The sequence below is a fragment of the Dermacentor albipictus genome, chromosome 2 (assembly GCF_038994185.2).
Source record: "Dermacentor albipictus isolate Rhodes 1998 colony chromosome 2, USDA_Dalb.pri_finalv2, whole genome shotgun sequence".
NCBI lineage: Eukaryota > Metazoa > Arthropoda > Arachnida > Ixodida > Ixodidae > Dermacentor > Dermacentor albipictus.
In genome coordinates, this window is record NC_091822.1 from 79,973,830 (window position 1) to 80,000,816 (window position 26,987).

Here is a 26,987-nt window from a genome sequence, read left to right on the forward strand (position 1 = left end):
TGCGAGAGGGAACACCGTTATATTTCGTGGCAGTACAAAATACAGAGATACAACGAAAATTGAGGCGCAATGAGATTGGCCAAAAAAAAAGTATTTCATATACAGTTTCCATATCGCTACCGAGCCGTGCTTCACGACAGCATACTGCGTCATAGTACGAATTAACCAGAAAAGAAAGTTCACGTTGGCGAGCTTCTGTGCTCGGTGCGTGAAGCGGGCGGGAAAAGCCATTCGAACGGCGGTCACGAATCGCCCTCTGCGGCGGCCGTCGCAGAGGTCGATTCGTGCTCGTCGTCCTCCTTGCTGCGCAAAGAGGCGGCCAGCGGGTTGCGAAAGGTCTTCTCCTGCTTCGAGGCGGTGGACGCGTCGGCGTCGCCGCTGCCGCCGTCGTCGTCTTCGTCGTCGGCGTCGGTGCTCTCGTCTTCTCCTTGCGAGGGGCTTGCACCGCTCTCGGGGGCCAGGGCACCCCAGCGGTCCTCCTGCATCACCTGCGCGCCAGTGCAGAGGAAGCCAAGTGTCATCTTGTTGTTCCACGTCTGCCTGTCGATGCAGGGTTCCCGTCACCATTTCGATCGTCGCCATTGCGGCCCCGCGAACTAACTGGCTGAGTCAACAAGACGACTGGTAGGAAGCGCAGGCGCACTTAACGTCGCCGTCGGTCGCAGTAAGAAAATGACTTGAGTCATCTCTCCTTGAGTAATCGTTCTGCTGGAACACTGCCAAATAAATACCTCGCAACTGGGTGAAACGTATTACTGGAAGAAATTTCACGAATGTTTTTCGCTTCAGAGAAGATAAATAAGTTACAAAATGTAAGAAATTGTACAGATCCGACAAACATATTGGAACCTTTGTGAAGCGAAGAGGTTCATTAAACACTGTACGACTAAATCCGATGTAGTTTACCTTTTGCTTGGTGAGGGCCGACCGGAGGCAGCAGCAGAGTACAATGCACCAAGTGAGCAACAGATCGGCCAAGCCAGCTATAATCAGGACCAACGAGCTGAGTGGCATCACTGAAAACAAAAGGAAATAAATAAAAAGGAGAGCTAAAGCGCTGTCATAACGTGAACGTGAAACGTGCATTCTTTGAAGCAATTTATTTGTTTGCTAACATACTGGGCCTACTTAGCACTTAGCCAGTGGCGCTGGCTAACACTTCGCGGAATATGTGCGCTTTGCTCCCACCTACGGCAAGTTGGCAAGTTGTTTTTCTGGTTAACTCACCTGTCCCTTTTCTTTGTTATATAGTTCTACATTTGAATTAAACATGGCAATTATTTTTATTATCACTCGTCTGACTTCATTGTTTAATTCATACGAGGGCGACAACATACCGGGTGTCCCAGGAAACTTGTACCAAGATTTTTAAAAAACTCGAGAGATTTAGAGACATTGAGCCGGCTGCATAGCAACCGTGGTCGCGTGTACTTATTGGCAGTATTTATTTCATCACGAAGTATTAATTAATTGCTTTTAATTAGGGATTTTTTTAAATTACTGCTTGAATCGCGAACATATCCATGACAAGTTGTAGGGCACCTCAAATAACTTCCGAATCAAGCATTTGTTTCGTTCTCAGCTCTGCCTCGTTGGTTTTTCCGAGAAAAAACAAAAGCGCGCTAGACATCCAAAATACGAAATAGATACGCGCTCGCGCGCCTCTACACAAGCGCTCCCAAGCGACGGATACGCGGCTTTACTAGCGGCGGCAGCTCGATACAGGGCTCCTCACTATGTGATAATCACGGCATCATGAGAACACGCCGCCGGCACTTGATAAGCGTACAGCGGAACCGCAGGGGGTGGGGTGGAGGAGGGGGTATTTCGAAGTCGGAAAGCCGTGACGGCGCACTTGGGTGTGTAATTTTGCCCAGTCATCTTGTTCTGTAGATAGGCACGCCCGGAACATATGTTCGTTTTGTTCCCTTGAGCAATACAAACAAACCTTGCGCAGGCTATGTCCATCTCTAGTGCATTTTCACTGATCTGTACGGCCAGGATAAGCTGTAAAGATGTAAATCATTCTTGCTTGACGTGTCAGTGCGTAGTTAATAACGGGAGATCTCAACCGTACCACGCCAATGGCCTACTCTTCAAGAAGACGGTCATGCCCTCCACGAATGATCAGAAGGCTAAAATGATCCTGGCTCTGGGGGCGGCGCGCGGCGACAAGAGGAAGGCAGCCAAGCTCTTCCGGATGTGGCATTGTGGAGGAAGCCATAGTCAGTCAGCAATACTTAGAGCGTACGAAGTCCTTTGCAGGTGGAGTAGCTTCACAAGAAGAAGCGACACAGGACTGCGACGGTAGTTCAACAAGCGGAAACGGATGTTTTGACATTGTTTGCTGCTAACCCTCACAATAGTGTGCGCGACGGCAGTGCAGAGGCCGGAAACTCAAGGTCATCAGAGGGGAGGATATTTTAAATAAAGGTCATATGCACCCATGTACTACATCTTCTATACATCTACATCTATACTACATCTATACCATGTACTACATCTTCATCAAAGACTTGGAAACCGAGATTTTGAAAACACACTTGACTTTGCCAATTGGATTTTCATGAAATGTAAAGAAGAACCGGACTTTCTCACTCGCACGATTTGGACGGACGAGGCTAATTTCTCCAGAAACGCACAAGTTAATCTTCACAACGCGCACTACTGGAGTGATAGGAATCCCCACTGGCTGGCACAAACATGACGCCAATACTAGTGATCGTTTAATGTGCGGTGCGGCATTTTTGATGGCAACGTCATCAGACCCATCTTTTTTTGACGACACACTAACGACGCAACGCTACGTCAACGACATCCCCGAGGGCCGCGTGAACGACGTCAGTTGCAACGTTCCACTTGCACACCTTCGTAACATCTGGTTTCAACACGATGGTGCCCCTGCACATAGTAGTACTTATGCTATCTTCGGCTGGTCGTTTCTGAGCACTCTGGAACGCTCTCGCGAGCGGTGTTGTCTTCGGCTGGTTGAAAGAGGGTGCGCGCCCTGCGTTCGGCTGGTTCTTCTCGATTGCTCTCCTCCATCTTGGAGCGCTCTGAGGCGCTCCGAGCCCTGTCGTCGGAACAGTCACTGAGACTGAAACCATACTGAAACGTCATCGCAGCGCCGGGTCGCTGCCGTTGGCGACGGCCCACCGTAACCTTGGCAACCTAGATCACTGCATGCTGGCGTCTCGACAAACGTTCGTCCCGCCGGCACGTCCGCCGGTTTTTCCGGCAGCGTCGGGAGCTTTGGATAGGCGAATCATCGGACGTTGGCAGTAGTCACGTGGTTTCGCATCAGCAATTTCCTCCTCCGAGAGCGAGTCGCACGTTCGGCTTGCGCGCTTGTCCCCTGCCTTTGAGCTCGGGAAACGACCGATCTACCCGACTCTGCTTCGGGGCATGCAGGCGACCAGTCGAAGATACCATTAGTCTCGAGAATGGCTCGACAAGATTTTTCCTGAACATTGGATTGGCCGGCACGGACCTGTACCCTGGCTTGAAAAGTCACCGGACATGACACTGCTGGATTTCTTGTGGGGCTACGTGAAAGGTAGCGTGAATAGCAGCGAAACTACCACACTGGACGCCCTAAATTCAAAAATAAGCCGAGCCTGCCGCGAGATTCCAACGTGGTTGGTTAAAGCTGAAACAGCACAATTGTTGGTAAGAAGCAAGTATTGTACTGCTTCAGACCTGTTTGAGCACGTGCTATAAGTGGTGATGGAAAATGACAGCTCGAAACTGGCGTAAAACGCGACTGTTTAACGCACCTTCATGATGTCACCCTATCCTTACATAAACAAGCTTGTGACAAAAATAGAAATAGGTAGAAAACTACTTTGTCTTGCCTCTTTTCCGGAGTTCAAGAGATAGAAGGGGTAAATGGCTAAACCCGTTGCACCGTTGGATGTTTCTTTGTGGGCGGCTGAGACGCCTTACGTGCTTTCGGTTTATTTTTTAATGAAATAAACTGCTGAGTAGCTCTTACATGTTCTTCCGAGATCTGCATCTTTTCTTCTTTCGTGTTCTTTTGCGTACTGTTCTTTTAGCATTGGTTGAAATTGTAGCTTCGTTTTATGATACGCGAAGGTTAAAGCTATCCCGAGTGCCTCATGATCGAGCACAACACTCTCGCGTCCGCAGATGCTGACGTTTATCGCACCACGCTAGTTAGGTCGCGAAACCTCTCGAGTCATCCTACATGGCGAAGCCTCGTACGATGCGGCGATAAACGAATGCGGCCGTATACCTTTCAAAGCTTGCTTGGACGCGCTGGAGTAGCGGCGGGCGAGCGCGCATCTATTTCATATTTCGCGTATTTCGCGGGATTTTTACAAGGCACACTTCAGCACGAAATAAATGCTTCATTCGAAGGTTACTTAAGGCGCCCTACAACTTTGTAATTGACATATTTGTGATACACACAATAAAAAAATCTCGCTAAATAAAATTAATTAATTTATACTTCGTGATGAAAAAATACCAGCTGTAAGTACACACGACTTTAGCTACTATGCAGTCGGTGCGATTTCTCTAGAGCTCCTGTTTCTTTTTTCTTTTTTTAATCTTGGTCCAAGATAACTGGGACGCCCCGTAGATGTTGCAGCAAAAAGGTGCTACGTGCTTACACGCTGATATGGCATGCAACATAAAAGTATGTTATGCGTTGCCGAAATCACATTTCAAGTCAGGGTCAGGCTATACATGGAACCATATACGAGAATACCATATTTTAACGTTCACGATAAGGGTTTAATTACAAAGGGTAGACTGGACGAGGTTCCAGTACGATCTTCGTTTTTCTTCAGCGCCCGATTTTTGTCCTCCACCAAACGCTGCGGAATAGTAGCATATCGTAACAAATAACCAAAGGTGTGGCGTGAAAGAGTAGGAAATTCACCTTGGGCCTTAACCTCAGTTGCCCGTTGTTAGATATGGAGCTGTTTCCTGAGGCTACTTCGAGTTCCACAAACCACTTCGAATCGCAGCACAGCTAATTGAGGAATGCAGAAGCAGGAAAGCACATTCCAGAGGAGCGGACGAGCCAACAAGTTTGTAAGCCGCCGGTAGCTATTCTCTGCTTCACTCTTCCAGAAAGCGAGGGGATAGCACGGCATTGTTGGAAGTCAAGTGGGTGCCAAACCAAGACGGCGGTAAGGCGCCGTGAAAGCCGGACGGCTGTGACGTACCGAGAAGGCCCAAGCGTACCTCTTCATCGCCTTTGAAGAAGACAATTGCTACCGCTGAGGAGCCGAGCCACCGGGAGCAGGTGGGCCCTTGTGCAATGGAGCATGAGCGCCCCCCCCCCTCCTTCTCCACTTTAAAAGAAGTGGATTGCCAGACTGCGAGGCAAGATCGCAGGGGGATCATGCGATCAAGAGGGGAGGACCAGGCGCCGACTCTCTTCGCCGGGTATGACACCATCGCACGGGCGCCTACCATTGGCTGAAAGTGGCGTCATCGGAGCGGACTCTCCCATTGGTCAAACATGACGTGACTTCCAGTGCTCGGAGGGTTTATAAGAAGCCTTCCAGAGAGACCTGAGCATTCTGGGACATTCCCTGATTCACCTCTCTCGAACTTCTTGCCGCGGGCCGCAGCGTCCGAGTTGCTGCCGGCCCGTAATGAGTGTACGACTGTTAAATGACGCTCACCTCCCTGTATATAATGTATAATAAACCCTCCCAAGTTTTGTTTTCATCCCGACGTCCGTCCCTCAACCCCTACATCTGGTTGGCAGCGGTAGGATCGCCACCGAATGCATCAGCTGATGGCAGCGCTACGGATCAACCTTCGTCGAGAGAGATCCTAAGGAACCGGGAAGAGCGAAGAAGAGAGAGCCTTCGTCGAAAGAGGTCCGAAGAAACTGGGAGTAGCGAAGAAGGAGCGAGCCTTCGACCCAGGGAGTCCGGAGGAACCGGGAACAGCGGACGAATGAACCGGATGGCAGGGTGCTGCAACCGTAAGTGAGCGCGTGGTTTTTTCCTTATGATTCGCCAGACTCAAATGTTGTGTGTTCATTTTGATAATTCTGGGAATCGGGAGTTTGATGCATTGTGTGTTTGCACAAATTAATTAAGGAAAACAGTTTTAACCACCTGTCGGGGCAGCTGCCATGGATCTTAGAAGGTTGACGAGGTTAGACTTGTTGTTGGTGTGCGACGATTTGGGAGTTGAGGCGGACGAACGGATGAAAACGCCAGCTATCATAAAGGCGATTCAAGATAGTGGCAATGATGAGAAAAGCATTGAGCTTGCTTGGGAGGTGATACAGGAACCACTAGAGCGGGAGCATCGTGTACGTGTGCGAGAGCGTCGTGAACTTAAGAGTAAGAGTAAGCGTGAAGAACGCGAGAATGAACGGAAGCAGGAGCTTCAAGAACTTGCTCTTAGGTGTGAGCGACGCGAACGTGAGTATCAGGAACGTAGGAGCGTGAGCAAAAGTATGAGAGAGAGAAGGCAGCACTGATCAAAGAAATACAGCATTGTGATCAGTTATTGGCACAGAGACAACGGCTGTCTGAGAATTCTGTAGGTAGTACAGAGCGAAAGAATGAGGAAGTGTCTAGCGGGCTTTCGCCAAAAGCCTACGAGAAGAGCAGTGCCTGTGAGATTGGCTGCCGATTGATAAGTGAAGGGAACAGGCTAGCTGCTAACGATGCCTTAGTGGCAACAGAGGCCGTTAAAGGCCGCAAGGAGAGCGACGAGGTGCTGTGCCAACAGATGACTGTAGAGACAGCTAGGTCAGCTGCGAACAAATTGGCACAGTTACCGAGCGTGTGCGTCGCTGGTAATGTTAGCGAGGTTGCTAGCGAAGAAAAGGGTACTGTTGGCGCGACAGAGGCGAGCACCCACGTAGAGCCAGATCTGCGTGCAGAAGTGAAGTGCGAGCTGGACGATGCAGTTGAGAATAGTTCTCGGGGTGGCGAGCTCCGTAGCTCACGAGAGAACAACTGCATTGTTCAGGGATCGGTGCGGCTCTCCGCCAGTCTAGGTAGCCTAGAGAGGGATGATTTAATAAGGAATCATTCGGACTGTGCGCGTGAGACAGCGATCGATACCGACGGGCTGTGTGCCGATGCACAGCGTGCGCTGGGCAATGTAGTAGAGGGCAGTTCGCAAGAGTGCGAGTTGTCTAACTCGAGTAAAACCTGCTCCATTGTGCCAGAGTCGGTTGAGCTGTCCGCCAGTCGAGGCAGAGAGAGTGTTGATTTAAGTGAGAATCACTCAGACTGTGCGGGTAAGAGACCGATCCGGGCCGACGAAATGTGTACCGGCCAGCACGACGCACGAGAAGGCGACATGAAGGCGAGTGCAAAGAGAAAGCGTCGTAAAAAGAAGCGCAGTAAAGACCGAAAGACGGTAATTAATGTAGCGCCGCCAAAAATGGCGAGAAACCCAAAAGGGCAAGGCGCGAGGAAAGAGGTGCGGTCGTCACGGACGATGTTGACGCATCAAAAACGTTCGAGCCACCGGTCAAAAGGCGACCGCGAAGCATGTTCTGCACAGACGCGGACAAAGGGCACGAGGCAGTTAAACTCCTCGTCGTTCCGTAGTTCTTTTCACAGCTCAGCGTGCAATTCGAAGAAACGCAAGGTGGCAGGACGAGACCAGGTGGGGAGTAGCGACGCGGTCAGTCGAGGTCCTGTTGAAAGCGGGGCAGGAGGACGCAAATTGGCAGGAGACCGTAACGTCTTGGGGGAGCTGATAGTGAATCAGCCCTTTTGTTGTCTCTCGGCAGCCAGAGTAGCTTTCAGACCACGCCCACCCCGAGTACGGCTCAAAGTATGAGTCAGTCATAAGCGTTTGGAAAGGGAGGCCAAGAGAGCTTCCGGAGAAGTAAAACGTGTTATTTTGTTTTATTTTTGAACATCCTAGAGTTTTCGCGATTTGAGACTAGGATTTCTTTCAATGTGTAATGTTTGAGCTTTGTGTTTTCGTTTGAGAAGCTCCGTGATTTGAAAGATGCGTTTTAAGTAAACATGTAGTCTCGCGAGATGCTCATTAATAAGTAGATATGCTTTTTTTTGTGTGTGTGAGTAACCTGAAGGTAAAGGTTATCGTTGAGAGGCCTATAGTAACGCGCGTGTGTTATTTAACCTTCTTTCTTTTTAAGTATTTTTGATTTTTCTAAGGTTAACCGCGTAGTTTTCAGTGAGTGCATGAGTTGCACTGAGAGGCGTTCATAGTTCCTTTAGCGCGTGCCCTGTGTGGACGGAAGGAAGCAGATTTATGACTGGGTTGCTCGTGTGTTGAGGGCAGCCGTATTCTGACTTCTCTTATAAGTACGCGTGGAACGAGTTATTAAAAGACGCATTATTTTAAGAGTTCTGCGGAGTGTGTAAGTCCCGCAAGTTTAATTGTTCGTTTATATCACGTGTCCTGTAGGACTTTCAGGGAAGAAACGTGAGTAAGCGTGAATGAAAAGTTTGCCTACAACGCAAGTACGCGTTTTGTTTAGTGACCACAAGGCTAGTGCGCTTGTGATTACGTACTTGTGAGGTTGACCAGATTGTTCAGTGGCGATACGTGCGATAAGTGCGCCACTGCGATAGATTGGAAACATGCTGTTCGTGTAGTTAGGCCACTTAAGTTATGTTCGGCTGTTTTCATTTGTTGTTTGCATCGTCAACGACCTTTTGTTTTGCAACAACAATAGTACTCTGGTCTTGTCGGCATTCGAGGAGAAATGGATGGCTGTTTGGAAGGGTGGTTACAACTGTTTTGTCAAAATTGGGGAACTAAAAGATCAGGGTTCATTTTGACTTAGTAATAGCCTGGCGAGTCAGGGGCGAAGAGCCTGCGCTTACACGTGGGGCAGCGCTGTGTTGTTTTGTTTGTTTGACGTCTGTTCTCCAGGGCCAAGGATCCCGAGGGTTGTCAAACGAGGCTCGACACCAATACCCTGCAGGTTCTTTCAGCGTTCCTCATGGCCAGCGAATTGAGTTCACCGGCCATTCAGAACAACCGGGGCGAGGACGAGCTGTTAGATATGGAGCTGTTTCCTGAGGCTACTTCGAATTCCCCAAACCACTTCGAATCGCAGCACAGCTAATTGAGGAATGCAGAAGCCGGAAAGCACATTCCAGAGGAGCGGACGAGCCAACAAGTTTGTAAGCCGCCGGTAGCTATTCTCTGCTTGACTCTTCCAGAAAGCGAGGGGATAGCACGGCATTGTTGGAAGTCAAGTGGGTGCCAAACCAAGACGGCGGTAAGGCGCCGTGAAAGCCGGACGGCTGTGACGTACCGAGAAGGCCCAAGCGTACCTCTTCATCGCCTTTGAAGAAGACAATTGCTACCGCTGAGGAGCCGAGCCACCGGGAGCAGGTGGGCCCTTGTGCAATGGAGCATGAGCGCCCCCCCCTCCTTCTCCACTTTAAAAGAAGTGGATTGCCAGACTGCGAGGCAAGATTGCAGGGGGATCAATTGATCAAGAGAGGAGGACCAGGCGCCGACTCTCTTCGCCGGGTATGACACCATCGCACGGGCGCCTACCATTGGCTGAAAGTGGCGTCATCGGAGCGGACTCTCCCATTGGTCAAACATGACGTGACTTCCAGTGCTCGGAGGGTTTATAAGAAGCCTTCCAGAGAGACCTGAGCATTCTGGGACATTCCCTGATTCACCTCTCTCGAACTTCTTGCCGCGGGCCGCAGCGTCCGAGTTGCTGCCGGCCCGTAATGAGTGTACGACTGTTAATCGACTCTCACCTCTCTGTATATAATGTAGAATAAATCCTCCCAAGTTTGGGTTTTCATCCGCGAAGTCCGTCCCTCAACCCGTACACCGTCCAGATACCTAAACACGAAGAAATTGTTTTCGCTTCAATAACTAGCAAACGGATTAGTAGATGAGCAAGCTTTGTCGCGGTGCATATAAACTATGAAAGCTTATTTCCCCTATCACCGAACCCTTCGTGTTGCACTACGTGTAATGGCGGATCTTCTTTAATAACGAGAAGAAAAACTAATTATTCCACTTTTAAGGTCACGCAGTATGACGCTCGACATTGGATATGTCCCTTTCGGGCTATTGTTCAGACTAGCTTGATAGACTGGACTTTTTGAATAAAGCACAATTATCTGCAATCAAAAGGACATTGATATGGAGATCAACAACTGTTGTATAGGTTTCTTAAGAGGAACATTTAGTTCGGGGCCAATTCTAATACTGCCTGATCAAATATATGTAAAACGCACAAACGCTCGTGAGACAACCGCGGGACTGTTTTCAACTCTATTTCTTGCATTGCAGAGAAAAAGTTAAAATCTAGTGACTGTAGGAAGCACAATATTTATTTGCCGCCTGTTCTTTAAAAAGAAACTGCTAGAAATCCATAACTCTAAAAAAAGAAAGGAAGAAAGAAGAGAGAGACAAGCATAAAGTTTACAAGTCTGTAACTCTGCACTAAAGACAGATATCGCAGTACTTAAACTGCACTTGTTAGAGTGTCTATAGTGGACCAATTTATACGTCAATTTACAGTTCATGTGAATTTGCTACAATGTTTACAAGAGTTTCGTGAGAATCCTACTCAGATATTAGTGGCATGCTTCAAAGCGGAGTATACTGCGTCAAACGTGTGCGCTTCAGATTTATTGTTAGCTGCAGTTTAGACAATTATGATAGCGTTTTTCATTGCTGAGTTACTCGACAGCTTCGTTTTTGGAAATTATACTATGTTCAACATTCCTTATATATATTCAACAATCTAAATAAAAGCTTCGCTTCCAACAGTGACTAGATTTTGTCTCTTTCTTTTAAATGCGTGTAACCTCATTAAACTATTCAAAGTGGTTGCCGAGAAAGTTATTTCTCCGTTCCCATGTATTTAGATAGGAGCCCTGAGCTAAAGCTTCCTCTTACGGCGCAATGCGCACAATAATAAATGAAGGGAGCCGTACATATTGTCACCTTGTAACTGGCTTACATTGGACAAAGACCTTAAAAATTTTGCTAAATTCAAGAATCGTGAGGCCAACCTGAGTATAGTCAGTGAGGAATAGCCTCGTGCAGAAACGATTTCATGAATGTTGTTACAAGTTCTGTCGATGATTACGGACCTTACGCTTATGTGTGTGTTACATGATGCATTTTCAATCCCGATCGAGCTCGATGGCAATGGAAGATTCCCCGTGTGACACAGACACTTCTATTATACCATTGCGAGAACCGCGTTGGGAAACTGATCAAGTTGTTAGGTTCAAGTTAACAAAATGAGCAGTAATATTTCCAAGCATTTGTCAACATGTGGAAGTCAGCGAAATGGAGTGGTTGCTTTCAGCGAAGAATCGGTTGTCCCTATTTTTTTATGGAATGTGATGACACAAAGAACACTACAATTGTCACTATTGATCATAGTGACAAACAAAAGATAGTTGTTAGAATGCTGAAGTGGTGGTTCCGCAAGCTGACGTAACATCAGATATACGCAATCTTTCAAGGCCGCTGAAGCGTCTTACCTACGCTTGCAGCAACAGCTATAGCGCCCTCCGTCCCTCTTTGAGATTATTTAAAATAAAGTTCAAGAACGATGAAAGATGGCGCAAGGTCCATCTAAATAGGCTGTGAAGCTTGCAATGAAAAGCGTGCTGAAACCTATCGCCAGATATATCAGTTTGTGGCGCACCATTGAACCTCCACGATGTGTAAAAAAGAAAACCTGTGTAAAAAAATGTACGAAAATGTTTAATGAAGATACTGTCATACTATAAATGTGCCGTCTCAAATATTTTTGCTGTACTAAAACAACGAATGTCAATTTTTTTATTTCACCATTTATTAGTTTGTTCTTGGTGACCCCTACCAACCAGTGATTCTGGCGCAATACTTGGCAAAACTGTGCAAACGAGCTATTATGCCAGGCGGAATGGCGTTACTCACTTGAACGCGGCGGTTGCATCCGAGTTCTTTTTATTTGCCTGCGTGTTTGTTCAAAGTGTAGCGTACGCTTCACTTAAACTTTTCCCCGACCTAGCACAGGGCATTCATTGGCGAAAGGTGTAAGTGCAGGTTCTTTTGTTATCGTGCAAGTTCACGCGACGCGCTGTGTCTCATCGTTACGATAAATGTGGAACGCTCCGCGAAGAAACGTCGCGCTATGTTCGTTCGCTTTCCGTAACACAGGCACTGAGTGTCCGACGGGCAGCAGAATTACTATGTCGAATGTCTTAGAGATAATGTGGGGCATTGTTGTCTTGTCTGATAACTGATGGATATCAATAGATGTTGTCGCACGGAATTGTGAATGATTCTATCAAAAGCTTTCTCATATGTTGCTACATACATTACGACTGTGTGCTGGTCGTACTACTTTTCATCCATTGAAGCGTACGTGTGTTGTTTGGTCAATTATATTGGTTAAATTATTCTAGACTAATAAAAGTGAAGTCGCTTTTACAACCTCTGTGGCACTGTCATTTATTTCCATCCTATAGTCGCTCACCTCCCTAAGGAACCTACTGGAGCAATTGTCAATAACAGCCTAAGTATGCTCACATTAAGATATACGCCACCCCTATAGTTTAATGACACGCTGGCGCTTCATTTGAGGCGTCGCAAGCTTGCCTAAGCCTCAAAAGAAAAATAATTGCTGGCGTAGCAGTCGAAATGCCGGACGCTAAAGAAATTCAAAGATTCGCGCCAAGCAGCATAAGATATTGACGTCACTGCCATTTCCGGTTGTGACATCACTCTTTATTTCTATTTTTGCTTGCTGTTAGTGGTCCCCTCGATACGTAGATGGCGACGGTCGCAACGAGCCGCCATTTTCTTGACATGTGGGCTTCTATGGAAGCTTCGCTATAACAGTTTACATATACCGTGGATGGTGCGCGTTTGGCTGTCGTTAGCAGCAAATACACAGCGAAATACTCATTACCCTAGTAATAAATATTACCAAAATGAACAGAGCCTGCTTTTAAAGATAGACTTTCGCCTGCTTTAAAAAAAGATTTTCGGATAAATTATTTGGCTCGTTTTAATAATAATAATATTTGGGGTTTTACGTGCCAAAACCACTTTCTGATTATGAGGCACGGCGTAGTGGAGGACTCCGGAAATTTTGACCACCTGGGGTTCTTTAACGTGCACCTAAATCTAAGCACACGGGTGTTTTCGCATTTCGCCTCCATCGAAATGCGGCCGCCGTGGCCGGGATTCGATCCCGCGACCTCGTGCTCAGCAGTCCAACACCATAGCCACTGAGCAACCACGGCGGGTCTTGGCTCGTTTTGGAATAACTTATACACAAGCCACGTCACTTAAGGTATAGCTGTGGGAGGCCTTGCGAATGCATTTGGTCAACCTTGGAGCCATATTTTATGAAGATTCCTTTCAATTTGCGCACTTCTTGTACCCTCTCTTTTCCTTATTGACATGTGAGAACGAGGCCATGTTGGCGCACAGATATGGCTACTGGGCTACTCCTTGCCGAGGCCATGTTGGCGCACAGATATGGCTACCCGGCTACTCCTTGCCTCATAAACGGGTAGCATGGTTACACGTAATCTAGCGCACCTTATCGTGACGGAATCAGGCGCCACTACGCCGCCGTTATCGGCGGTATACCTTACATGTGGTGACATGGATGATGGCACGAAAACAATAATGTTGTGCGAAATACATCGTTGCATAATTCGGCTCACATAGGCATGTAGAACGTAAGGATTCCTTTGGCTCGATTCTATGCCTTTTTTATCGACCACCGTCCACGGCCGGCCGATCGGGGCGATAACATGAGCGGACCGCCACTCCAACGACTGACGATGCGCGTAAATGAATAGCATTGGAATAGAATCGCTATACGATATTCCGGCCACACTTTCGCACACATATATTGCGACGCGACACTCACGGCACATGGAATTGCCCAGCTGGGCTTCGTCGCTGTTGTCGCCGCAGTTGTTGACGTTGTCGCACCTGTAGCCCTTGTAGATGCAACGGTCACCGGCCGTGCACTGGAACTCGTCCGGTCCGCAGGCGCCGTCCTGGGCTGTGCGGCGACGGGAAGGTGCGCGTCGGTCAGTCGCCATTGCGAGTTAGTGAAACGTGACGTGCGTGCGAGACAGAAAGCAGTACGCAGTTACAGGCGGACTATTGTTAAGTTTTCCCTCCAACAGTTCAAGGCCACAAGGAGATTAAAACGACATTGAAGCGCAATAAAAAGTTCAGTTCTTCATTATACTCGGCAACCGGTGCATCAATTCCAACAAAGTTTTTTTTTTTATTTAATGGTAAATGTAATTATCTACCGACTGCGGGTAGCACGTTTTCTTTTCTTTCTCATCCATATTTTCTTACAAATATCTTAGAAAACTGCAAGAAAAAATACGACAGCAGATCAGTTGACATCTTAGTACCTAAGCAATAAGAACGCCACAATTCTGTAAACTGTGCGTATTGAGACATCTAAAGCAGGTATGTCTTATACACCGCTTCAAAGTAAGTACTTAATTTCTGAGCAAGACTTGCGCAAAGCACTCGTAAGCATTGTAACGATTTGACGTGAACTGTAACCTTACACGTCACGTTTTCGCGCATTACATTATGTATCAGATTCTGTTTCATGACAGCGATATCTGTTTCTGGTAGGGAGTTACACATTTGCGAATATTGTGCCCCCAAATTTTTATACCTTACTTATTTTCGGACATTTTACCAAACGTTCGAGGCCATAAATCAGATTTTTGCTTCCTACAGCAGGTAGGATTCAGTTGCCCAGCTTAAACGCAACAAATTTCATTCAAATCGGTTCAGCGGTTATCTAACTCGAGCATTTCTGGGTTTTACATGCATTTGAACACAGAAATGTGAGTTGTCTCCCTGGCTAAGCCTCCATTTCGGCTATCAAAAGATTACATTTCCGCAATATCAGAAAGGTCGCTCCTACCGCTCTACCGCTTCTGGTTTAGTAATCCAGAAAAATGCATAAATACGGAAGACTGCCGGGTGACTCTAGCTGTCTCGAAGTTCATTGCGGCTAAACAGCAAAAAAAAAATCACGTATTACACAGGGAAGAAAGGGCGCTGTCTTGTCTCTTTTTTACCGTGTAATACGTTATTCTTTTGTCTGTTTAGATGCACTCAAGTCAAATCAACTATTTATTTATTTATTTATTTATTTATTTATTTATTTATTTATTTATTTATTTATTTATTTATTTATTTATTTATTTATTTATTTATTTATTTATTTATTTATTTCAAGGTACTGTCAGCCTCAATGCGAGGCCTTAGGTAGGAGGGGGCATTTCGAACTACCACAAACAATGAACAAGATACCAGACAATATTGCTTTGCTGTAAAGCTGCACAAGAAACAGCACAGAAAATAATTTCCATTTTGACGAGTAGAGGCAAGACAACAGAGTTACGGTCTATGCGCTAGTGCGCAGAGGAATGCTGAAACCGTTTCGCATTTAACATTGTTGATGAACAACGCGCTCGATTCAGAAACTGTATGCGGGAAAACTAATTTTTAAATACTTTAGTCCTGCATGAAATGTCTAACCTTTTTTGTGCTGTACGAGCGTGTGGAGCGCTGGTTAGCCGGTGAAATGTATGTGCTTTTACCTATGCCTAATTGGTTGTAGAGTAAATAGAAAAATAAACCTATGTCTATCTCGGTAACGCAATGGTGCAAGATTTTCGAATTCTGCGGCTTCTGGAAGGCATGATGGGGACGTGCGCCAGCTGTACGAGTTAAAGATGAACATAGCTGATTTTCTTTGTTACCTTGTTAAGTTTAATGATGTTATTTGGTGCGTGCGGATCCCATACAATAACTGCGTGCGCTGGAAGAGGTAGAATAAATGTCTTGTATGTCAAAACTTTTATGTCAGGGCAAGCTTTTCCTAATGTCCGCCTTCAAAAGCCAAGTTTCTGCATTAGTTTGTTATAAATTTATGTTCCATGTTTCACAAAAGACAAGATAAGCGTGAATCCAGTTAAGTAAGGTTCTTTCGGTTAAGTTGTTTTTTTAATGGATTTTAGCTTCAGTGAAAATTTGGAGTGAGACAAATGGTCGAACTTTTTTTTTCAAAATCGAAGAATATTATGTCAACTTGGCTTTGCCTGTGTAGAGCTGTGGCTGCGTAATGAATCGTTTCTACCAGTTGAGTTACAGTCGAGAAACCTCGCCGGAAACCAGACTTTGTGGGGTCAATTATGCCGTTATCGTTCAGGAAAAAAAAAATTATGAAACTGTGCTTGAAAATTATGCGTTCGAACGCATTCGCGCATGTGCCGAGTAAATATATCGGCCTATATGATGTTAGTAGGGACCGGTTTTCAGTTTTTGGTATCGGGATGACTTTTGCGTCTTACGTTCGGTTGGGACTTATGCGCATGACAGTGATTTCTCGAATATTATTTAAGTAGTATGAGCACCACTCAGCATACCAGAAAAGTAAGGAATTCGGGATTCCTTCAGCGCCAAGTGACTTCTTGGAGTGTAGGTTAAGCAAAAATGCCAATACACCTTCTTGAGAAATACCGTACTGACGTCACCCATTGGCAGAATGTGCAAGGTCGATCCAAATAGGTCGCGAAGCTTCGGGCGAAAAGCGGTTCAGTACAGATTGTCACCGACATCAGCATGGGGGGTTATGGGAGCAGCGATTGAAGCGCGACTATGTTTGGAGGGAACAAACATTGGGAAAGAAAAACGCGTTTTTTTAATTCAAACGAGACACAGTTAGATTCATTCAACGAAAATAAAATTCCTAGACAATTTTATACATTCTTGACGAGTTAAGAAAATAGAAGTTTAATATTATTATTATTAACAAATGCATTTCTTTTAAGCGCCCATCGCTACAGGGGGCGTTGACGCCACTATCACTCGCAATGCAACGCACGTCTTGAAATGGGCAGAAAGGCGCACTCGTATCACCTGTTGAAATACGCCCCCCTCACAGTTTGTGGTTTCTTGCTTGTCAGTTTGTCTGAATTTGGTGACGTGGGTAGCTTCATTGCTTCTTAATCTGTTCATTTACTCTGGCCGTGCTCGCAAGCTCACGTAAACTACGGCCAGGACAAGCGCAAGTTTGAAGAGGCAATCCGGAGTGAAGAACTCGCTCTCCAACTCTGGGCCGTCCAGCAGGTCCACGACGCCGCCAGGAAACTCAACCTCCCGGTTCCGTCGTGGGAGACGCCCACTCCATGAGAGCCCAAAGCTCTCGTGGCCTGCAGGACCTGAATAAAGTTGATTTCCTTCCTTCCTTCTTAATCTGTTCAGTCAAATGTAGTGAGTTACGACCGCCAGATAATTGTGGAGTTGTTTTCGTGCGACCGCGCTGGCCGACGGGCTTGGCATCCAACAATAGGATCAGCACTCTACACCTAAAGCTTTCGTCCGCCTCCAAAGAAAGTACGTTCTGTGCAGGGATGCGATTTCGACAACCGTACGGCTGGCCTTTTCCTGCATCGCTTTCCACGCTGAAAGCTCGAAATGCCCATCCAGTCGAATGGCAGGCCATTTGAATATATAGCTCCAAAGGAAGAACAACAAAACAAATTTCGCGCCTTCGAAAACAAAATGACGTCATTTCTGCTTTTAACGGACAAGGCGTCACACTATCTTTTCTTCCGCCGGAAGTGTTCCCACCACATACAGATGGCGCTAAGCCCCATGGACCGCCGATGGACCGCCATGTTTTGAACGTATGGGCTCCCATGGAAGCTTCGCTACCAGGTACATTTACCTTGGAATGTGCTCGTAACTTGAGAAGTGTGGGCTTATTAGCCCCGAGAACGAACGCGAGCGGCGCTGCGAGCGCCGCTCGCGTGACGTCAGGGCACGGACTCGCGCCTGTCGTCTGCTACAGTTCGGGCGTTGTCCGGGCGCTTTCTGCGGTGTTTTCGTTTGTTCGACCTCGTTCTCTCTGCTTGTATACTTATGGTGGTCGTCTCAAATATATTTTTACGACGTCTTCCTTTGCGAACATTTATTCAAAGAGCTAATTTCTTAGACAACAATGCAGCTCTCGAAGGCAACGCTACAGTGCCAGCCGAAGCGACGCAGACCAGCCCATTGGGGGTTTTTCATACGCGGATAGACAATCGCAAAAGCATAGCCTATAGGAATCCAGTTATGACACCATACCTGCCGCGGTGCAACAAGTATGTCACAAAGCTCGCTATATATGACTTCTACAGCAGTTACGTTGATTTTATTCCGCTAAAACAGGTTTGCCCACGACGAGTAGTTCATGGTATAATATCGAATTTTCGCATTTCCTCACAGAAACGCTCGGCAGTAGCACGGGGACTTAACTAATACTGGAGCTTAGATTTTACACGCCTCATTTGCTTCTTTAACTGCTTGTCAACATTAGGCGGTTCTTCACGTGTTCATTTTTTTTAAACGGCGGAAACTTGAAGTAATGTTAATGAAGGCTTACAGCTATTTACAGAGTACAAATAGGAATGTACCAATATATATTCCCTTTTCCGTGCTACACGTTCAACTCACCTCTTTAGAGCGCGTTTGTTAATGATTAATAATGTATGTTATGTTCCTCTTTTTTTGTCTATGTTACCTAGTGTATATCATTTATTTATTTCAATGCCGCAGTGTGTTTTGCATTGTTATTGTGGAAATATTTCACTGTTCTTTCATATATTGTATAACTGCAATGTTTTATGGCCACTATATAAATGTAATTTATATGGCGCTTGCTGTGTTACCCCATGCAGCCATATTGTACCTAAGGGGGTGAGGTTACCTCAAGCCGCGTCTGTGCGACTTTTTTCCCTCATCCACCTCCACTTACCACTCCTATGTACATGTGTGTGTGTAAACGGAAATTAATACATCAAATCAAACTCACTTGAGAAATTTACTGGTGCTTGTTACTTGAGGAATATACATGACGAATCTGTTTGGCGAACTGACACAGGCTGCTCGGCCCAATTCATTTAGTGAAGTATGCCTGCTGGACCGCATAGCTGCAGCCAGAAAGAAGTCGAAGCGTCAATGATTAGTAGTATGGGACATATTGAAGATATCGAAATTCCCCCGGTGGAGGGTCAGAAATCAAGTGAAAGTATATGCAAGGCTTGTGGTGCTTTCTTTATTAATGTTTGCGATTGGATTGGAGCAAACTTAATTTGCCTGCAAGGTTCTCTTTTATGTACCAACGAAGCGAATAGTTATCCGTTTGTATAATTGAATAACGCTGGATCGAGACATGGTGAGACAGAAGGTGCTTAAATTTTCCTTTTCTATACAGGAAATCTAAGCTGCGGTGTAGTAGCTCGAGAATACATTAGCCATTCCAGTTGGCGCTGTAAAAAACATGCTTTATGGTTTTAATTCGAAGTTGTAGTGAACTGATGGGTTTCGTGAACATAGCGTGCCTCGCCATATGGACAGTCGATTGCTACCGTTACGTGATCAGGGGGGTGCCATATTGTCGATAAAGGCTACTGGCCAATATGAAATATTTCATCACTTTCAATTGAGTGGCTCTCGATCTTAACAATAAAACTTTTCTCTCAGGTGATTGCTACTATGGTGTTTGTGAATTAACTATGTAAATACTCTACATGACGCGCCGTCGTGTTAGCAGCCATGAGCAATTCGTTTTTTGAAGGCCTGTTTCTGAGGGGGATGAAAGTAGCAGCAAACTTCTTCATAAGAAATGCGCGCCTAACTATTTTTTTACGCATTAATGAAAGGCCATATTTGAATAGAACAACACACCAGAGTAATAGGAATCATGATGACAGCTTCGCTGGGCAGTGTCTTTCTAACATCGGATAACATGTTGACGCCAATTACCAAATTTTTCTTCCACGTAAAATGCAATGCCTCTCATAGCTAAATATTAAAGGAATGTTAAGTGTTTATCGAAGCATCATACACAACTTCGCGCGTTGAATTTGCAGATATTCTTTTTTTAGTCAAAATTTACCGATAGACGCGGCGCATATATGCACTGCTAAACCTAATAGACCCCTTTAACGCTACTTAGCTTGCGATATCTAAGCCGCAAAGTTTCTCGACTCACACGCTTTTGAAGAAGAAACTTTGGTTAAGGTATGGCAGCTGAAAGAAGCCGACGTATTCTTCAACACGTACGGCTCGAGCCACCCATACCCCAAGCATACACGAAGGGAACGAGCACGCGCGGCAGCCGAGCGAGCCGGAGCGAGCGGAGTCCTGGCCGTGACGTCACTCGCGAGAGGGCGCCACACCTAATTCTCGCCGCTAATACCGTCATCGTGTGTGGACAATGAGCAGAAGCAGTGGTTGAGCCTATCTGCGAATTCTGCGTCGCAAGTTACAAAGATATCATTGATACAAAGTCTGGATGCATTTTTTTTTGTGACAAGTGCTGCCAGAACTTTCCGAGGATGAAACAAGAAAGTTCTTCAGTGTTATTGTCCGACAGTGATCCTTGGCCCTTGTTATGTTAATTGATAATAAAATACGTAAGCTGAGCAACCCATCACTCATTGCAGCTCATTCATTTCAACGCTGATTCGAAGTTCCCGCTCCACGCATCCCTGATGCCATGAATTTTCACAGCGTCGGTGTGGGTCTGGTTTTGCCGATAGATAAGGATCGCACTTAACTGTAGAGGCAGCAAAGACTCAGCCTAGCAAGTTTGTAAACTTTGCTAAAGCCGCCCAAATGCGAGCAAATACGTTAGCATTCGTGACGTCACACTGATGTAACGGTGCTATGGTTTCTTTGCTAAATTCAAGAAGTTTGGTTATATATGCTACGCAGTAGTCAACCTTTCCCATCAAAAGAATGAAAGCAGAGTCTGGACATTGAATTTCGAGTGTTCAATCCTTACAGACAAGCTGGGTGTAAACATTTCTGTAGGTGACTTTTTTTGCTAGTTCTGGTCAGTGATGACAAAGGGCAAAAAACAAACAAGAACGTCAGAAATGAATCTGCGGGTAAATTAGGCCTCTGCATATACAAAGTTGCTGCACTTTAGTTCAGCATGCTGCCTATAGTGCAACGCATGGCCACTTTCGTGAAGGAAGTACCACGTTGACATCATGTTCCACGCGCTGATCGTTCCGTTAGCAGTGACAAAAATAATCATTTTTTTCTTCCTTCCAAGTTTTCAGGAATTAACTTGTTCATCATCTTTGAGCAGGTTATTTTTTTAATGACAGAAGTGCGAAATGAAATACTGTTCACTAAATCATTATTTAGTTATTCTGAAATCGTGAAGACTTAGCATAAAAAACACATGGCATTATCCTACCACGTAGGCTCACTTTCATTAAAGTCTGCAGCACTCTGGAATTAATTTGCGTACACTCGAACGCCTCTGAAAAAAAAAAAAGCCACCACAACAAAATTACCTGCATAACGAAGGCATAGGTAGGTCCCGGCCGAATTTCTATCTTTCGTATGCATTGCGCTTTCAAGGAAGACAAGTACAATACATTCGTCTACATAACGAAGCAATTTAGGCGTCCTCAACGCCTCACTCGTCGCTTTACAACGAATACTCGTACAGAGATTGGCACCACCACCGCACTCCGAATTATCTACGAGGATATGGCAGCCTCCCATGCCTGAAGTAAAAAGCCCAAGGGGCAGAATACTTTGACGAGTGCTACCACAGTGTGCATAATAGTGAAACGATAACAGTATATGGTAATGCTGATAGCCGGTCCAAAATCAGCAACAATATAGTTATGAAAACCTCAGTGCATCTGCTCGGTGGCGGTACTCATACCGAGCTGTGGGAGCTAGCTATGGAAATGAATACAGGCGAACCCTGCGAACAACAATCGCAAGCACATATGGACTAAACTCGCCCCTGCAGAGGGGCCATGTGAAGCTATCCCTCTGAAAGTTCACGAAGTGACGTAAATTTCACCGAGCGCCGGCCAGCACTTCCCTTCTCTGTCGGCTGGAGTCGCGCAAACTCGTCGGCCGAACGGTTCAATATGGATTACTAACGAGCGAATTCTTTCACTAAGCATCTCTCGAACTCAATTGAATTAAGGACTTCCTTTTGCTGGACATAGGATCGCCGGCGCTAGTGCAAGCGGTACAGTGAGTGAGCTTAGTCGTTGATGAAATGGCACCCTGGAAGTCGAAGTCATCCGCAGTATGAAAAGTACGAACAGAATCGTCAAGTGCACCTGACAACGCAAGCTCAAAGCAATTTGACTCAAACTGCGCGGCCTACCTGTAGACGGCGTAAAATGCTATCGCACTCTGCACAGCTGCATATTCCAGGGGCTGCGAAGTGCGCGTGCCCCTTTGAGAGACATGCGCCCACTCACATTCCGTGTAGCTGGTGGCAACCACAGCGAGGATGTAGTCGTCGAAGAAGTTCGTCAGGGGCGTCTTGGAGAAGAGCTTGAGCTGCAGCGAGTGCGTCGTGGCGAAGTGGTAGTTTTGCTCGCTCGTGATCCGGCCGCAGCGCTCGTCCTTGTCCGAGCCAAAGTTGAACTTGGTTATCACCTGCGAAACGAAGGGACTATAGGTTCAACACTGCCGGCGGCAGTACGAGATCAGATTGACCCCGTCAATATGTACTGGAGGTTAGGACAAGGTCGCAGATTATGTTACTCGACTTGATAGCCTCACCAGATTTACAGCGTTCAGGGGGTTGCAACTCTTAAGTTGTTTGCGTGTACGTAGCAGGATGCCAGCCCAAAGTCTCAACGGACCTAATCCGACATCAGGCTGTCCGAACAAACCAAGTCGACACTCACGACTGTTGCACGAAATCAGGAACACTTCTGCGAACAACCTGCACCGTTGGTTCCTTGATCATGCGAGAAAGGGGGGCGCACTCACGGAGATGTAGTCGATGCAAGACTCGTTGAGCAGGCCCATGCGCAGGTTCATCTCGATCACGGACACGATGAGGCCCGAGCTCCCCGGCGCGGAGAACTCGAAGCTGCACCCGTTCTCGCCTGTGCCTCGCAAGTCTCGCAGCTGCGACGCCGTCAGGATGCCGGCCGATTGGGTCGCCGATGTGTCGTTCAGGCTCTGCTTGTGGTCCTTGCTGTCGCAGTGGTCGTTCAGGGACACTGCAACGACCGATCAAGGCGATCGGGGACGTTGCCGCCGCTTAAGTAGCACGATATAGGCACGGCGTGAATGTGTATCGTCTTTGTTCACACAGGACGTGACCCGCCCTGGTGGCTCAGTGGCTATGGCATTGCGTCGGTGAGTACGAGGTCGAGGGCTCAATTCCCGGCCGCGGCAACCGCATTCCGATGCAAACTGAATGTAAAAACCCTCGTTTGCTGTGCTTTGTAAGCACGTTGAAGAACCCCAGGTGCGTAAAAAAGAACCCGGAGCTCTCCACTACGTCGTCCCTCATAACCCACCGTGCCGTTTCGGAATGTTAAACCACAAATTTTCTTAACACGTGACATCGCGGGAGCGCGGGGACACATTTTCCTCTGAAGCATGGATATGAATTTTTCCCACTATCGGAAGCGCGCAAATGTAACCAGACAATTTTACGTTTTATTACGATAGCAATTATATGGACACTCCAGGAGCATTCGTCGCCGTGAGGTTCCGTATAAAGCCCAAGGGCGACAAAATCTCTGCCGCGCGCCGTATGATGTATGTGCAAGTGATAGCGCGCGAGGGTGAGCGGGCAATCGCGGCTCTATCTCGTGCAAGCAAGGGAGGGAAGTGGGGAGGAAGCGCGCCGTCTTTCGACGCGCGAGGCTCCAGGTGCCCGTTCTACTCCGGGCTGCCCGGGCCGCTTTATCTTGAAAGCCATCTGCGACGGGGACACAGTCCGCCACGCGCTGTGTTTCCGCAGCTTAGTTCACGTTGATGCGAGACGCAGCACGAAGATCAACTCGCTCGCTGCTGCTGCCGATCTTCCTCGCTCCAGCGTATTGACAGTGAGTTTCCGCGGTCATCGAGTGAGATTTGTTCATGTTTGCTTGTGCGTGCGTGACAGGCGTGCTTGTTAACTTATTTAGTATGCCTATGCTTACGAGTTTACACGGCCGATAAAACTACTATTCTTGCTTCGTACAGCTGTCCACTAATTTGCTACCGCAATTAGTGCTTCGCCTTTCAGGCGAAACTGCGACTTTCTATCTACCTTTGTAAGATGTGTATCGTTCAGCTAGAACGTATGTTACCGGTCCAGACCGGAACCACATATCTAAATCACCTGGTCCTTGATCAACACCTACGCACCAGATCGCATCACTGATCAGCTGTCCAGATCTTGACCACTGAACGAGATCGCTCACTTGTTCAGAACTGGGTTACAGACACACACCACTGCTAACTTGTCCAGATCTGGACCATGTCTAGACCCTACTTGTCTATATGACTGACGACTTTTCCAGACCTTGACCATAGGGTTGCATCACTGGTCCATTGTTCAGACCCGGCCCACCGGCCCACACAATTAGTCACTTTTCTGGTCCAGGACCACTACACCAGAATAGAGGTGGCACATCCAAATCTCAACCATTGAAACAAACTACTGACCACTACTTTAGATCTGGATCAGTTGACCAGATATCGCTGCGGTCCTGTATGAAGCTGGGGCGTTTGGCGAGGGTTCCTCGTGTTAGCATGTCACTAGCCACCCTCCCTCTGGAAGCGCTCGTTATGTACTGCACTAGTAGGTCTGGGACCCACGTAGTAGTTGTTGACTGGTCGGTGAAGAAAGAAGGCGTGCGACAATGCTCGTGTGATTTCGCCTGCTGGGCGTAGCCTGCTAGCTGTATGGCCATGTAACGTATTATTCTTCGATTAAGCAACCTCTTTCTACTACAACTTGTGCCTGAGCCACCGACGGAAAGACAACACTCGGCACACTCGTGTTGCCACAAAGATCTCCAAGAGCGCAGGCCGGGGATGATAAAAGGGACCTCAACTTTGCCAACCTTCCTTTTCCGCTCACCAGCTACGCGGCATTATAGCGCTTAAGCTACGGGCATAGATCAGGCATGCAATGGCGTATAGGACAGTGAAGCTTGCAAATAATGCGCCGTGAATCTCGAATTGAGGCTTTTCTACAACTATCTTTGCGATCTTCCAAGCTGATAAGAAATAGAGAGCCTGGGACTCGCATTTTAAATTTGTGACAATAAATGGTGCCGAGCTTTTCTCGAAACAAGGCAACTGACAATGCAAGCACGCAAGACCCACCAATTTTGTATGCGCTGGGGTCATCGGGTTCGATGATTGTTCCTCCAGCGGCCGTGATGACCATGGCGGAAGCAGTGCATAGCCATAAAATCATGTCTGGTGGGAACGCCACATCGGAAGAAGGGAAAAAGATGATGATGGTGATCTCAAACTATGGAGCGTACCCGCTTATGGGGATGAGTCAAGGGAGCGTTTATGAATACTAATAAACGCTGGCAACGCCTATAGATACCTCGAGTCAAGGACCGAGTGGCGCAGGCAAAATATAATAATTTAGCCCACTTTTCAAGCACCGTAACAGAAACGATGAAGACAAATTTAAAGGCGTGATTAAACAGATGCGGACGATGAGAGTTCTCTGTCTTAAGTAAAAAATAAAACAAGAAGTTTTGCGGATACAATGCGCATATTGGAATCTATGCGAAGCGAAGTTTTGATGAAGCGTTTAATTAAGTGCTATAAATTAGCCCATTTCTTTCCTTCGTCTTCGGCGTAAAGGAAGCGGGCGCGCGCGTGTGATCTCGCTCACCCTTGCTACGTGATGTGGGAAATCTTATATTGGCTTATTCTTCTCATTTATTTTATATATACGGCCCGCGTCTTGGCCGATCGCCCGTGTGGCTATGTGTCATAGTATCGAAATCGTCATCATAATCAACACGCGGACACGCTTCTTGGCTTCCTCATTGTCGATATTTGCCATAGCACGGAAATCATAATCATCAACACGCGGTGATCATCTCAAAGAAATAGTTGGCCTTTTCACAATATGTACCGCCAACTTGTTGGTCAATCTCCCGTTGCGGGCATGTTTCGTTGTACCGACCGCTTCTTAGCAGCGAAGTGCAGACGACGGCAGCCAGGAAAGTGACTTCCGGTCACAGTGCGCTCGAACGAAACCTTGGACAGTCCCCGACAGCTGGATCACGTGGCTGTCACACGCTCTTCTGTCAGGGCTAGGCAGACCAGAAGCCGCAGACGGTTTGCAGACAGTCTGTGACTCCATACTCGAAGAGACCCGCTGATTTCGCTGTGGATCGGCGGATATGGAAAGAACAAATACAACGAGCTCCCGGCTACCATTGCGCTGCCTCTCGCACTTTCTGAACGCACACGCAAAGCTTGGCGAATAGATAGAACCCCTTAGGTGCACTATGTATGCGAAATTCAAAGCGTAATGGCATAGCGTCCCGCGCGTAAACTGCGCTATCACGCTATATATCTAAAACTCGCTTTCTGCAAAGTTCGTTTGCTGAACGGTAACGCTATTTCCCCCAACCCCGCTAACCTAACGTTACACAAAAACAGTATAATACATAGAAAAAGTTTGTTACGGAGAACGCGTTGCGCGCGACAGCCACAGGTACCTTTTCTTATGCCACCAACTACTAGCACTTTCAGATGGTGTTGATTATGATGACGATTTTCGTACTATATGGGGCACGTACCCAGAACAAGGTTTTGCCCAAGAAGCAGGTGGTACATACGGTGCCAACACCAACTAGCAACTTAATGGCCGTGCATTGACGGTGATTATGATTTCCATACTATGGCACATAACCACGAGGTGGCACCGGCCAAGAAGCGTGCCACTTATTATAGTGAATTTCCATACAAGAGCACATGCGGACATCGGGGGTCTGACCAAGAAGCGAGAGGTACATCACGTGCGAACGCCAGCTTTGATATTATTGCCGCATGTTGATGATGATATCCATAGAATGGAACATACCTACAGTAGGAGATTGTCCAAGAAGCAGGCGGCGCATTCAAAGTAAATGAGAAGAAATGAAAAAAAAAAATAGAAGCTTATATAAGATTTGCCACGTTGCGCAGCACGGTTACGTGAG

General features: G+C 46.8%; 1 protein-coding gene across 1 annotated transcript; it reads right to left on the reverse strand.

The window, feature by feature from the left end:
- On the reverse strand, positions 1–25,262 carry LOC135896083 (uncharacterized). Its single transcript, XM_065424411.1, has 6 exons — positions 25,138–25,262; positions 22,795–23,030; positions 22,275–22,455; positions 13,862–13,999; positions 907–1,016; positions 1–488 (listed from the first exon to the last, which is right to left on the reverse strand). The coding sequence occupies exons 1-6, from the start codon at positions 25,229–25,231 to the stop codon at positions 243–245; spliced, it is 1,005 nt and encodes a 334-aa protein (XP_065280483.1). The 5' UTR covers positions 25,232–25,262; the 3' UTR covers positions 1–242.
- Positions 25,263–26,987: the final 1,725 nt, after the last annotated feature.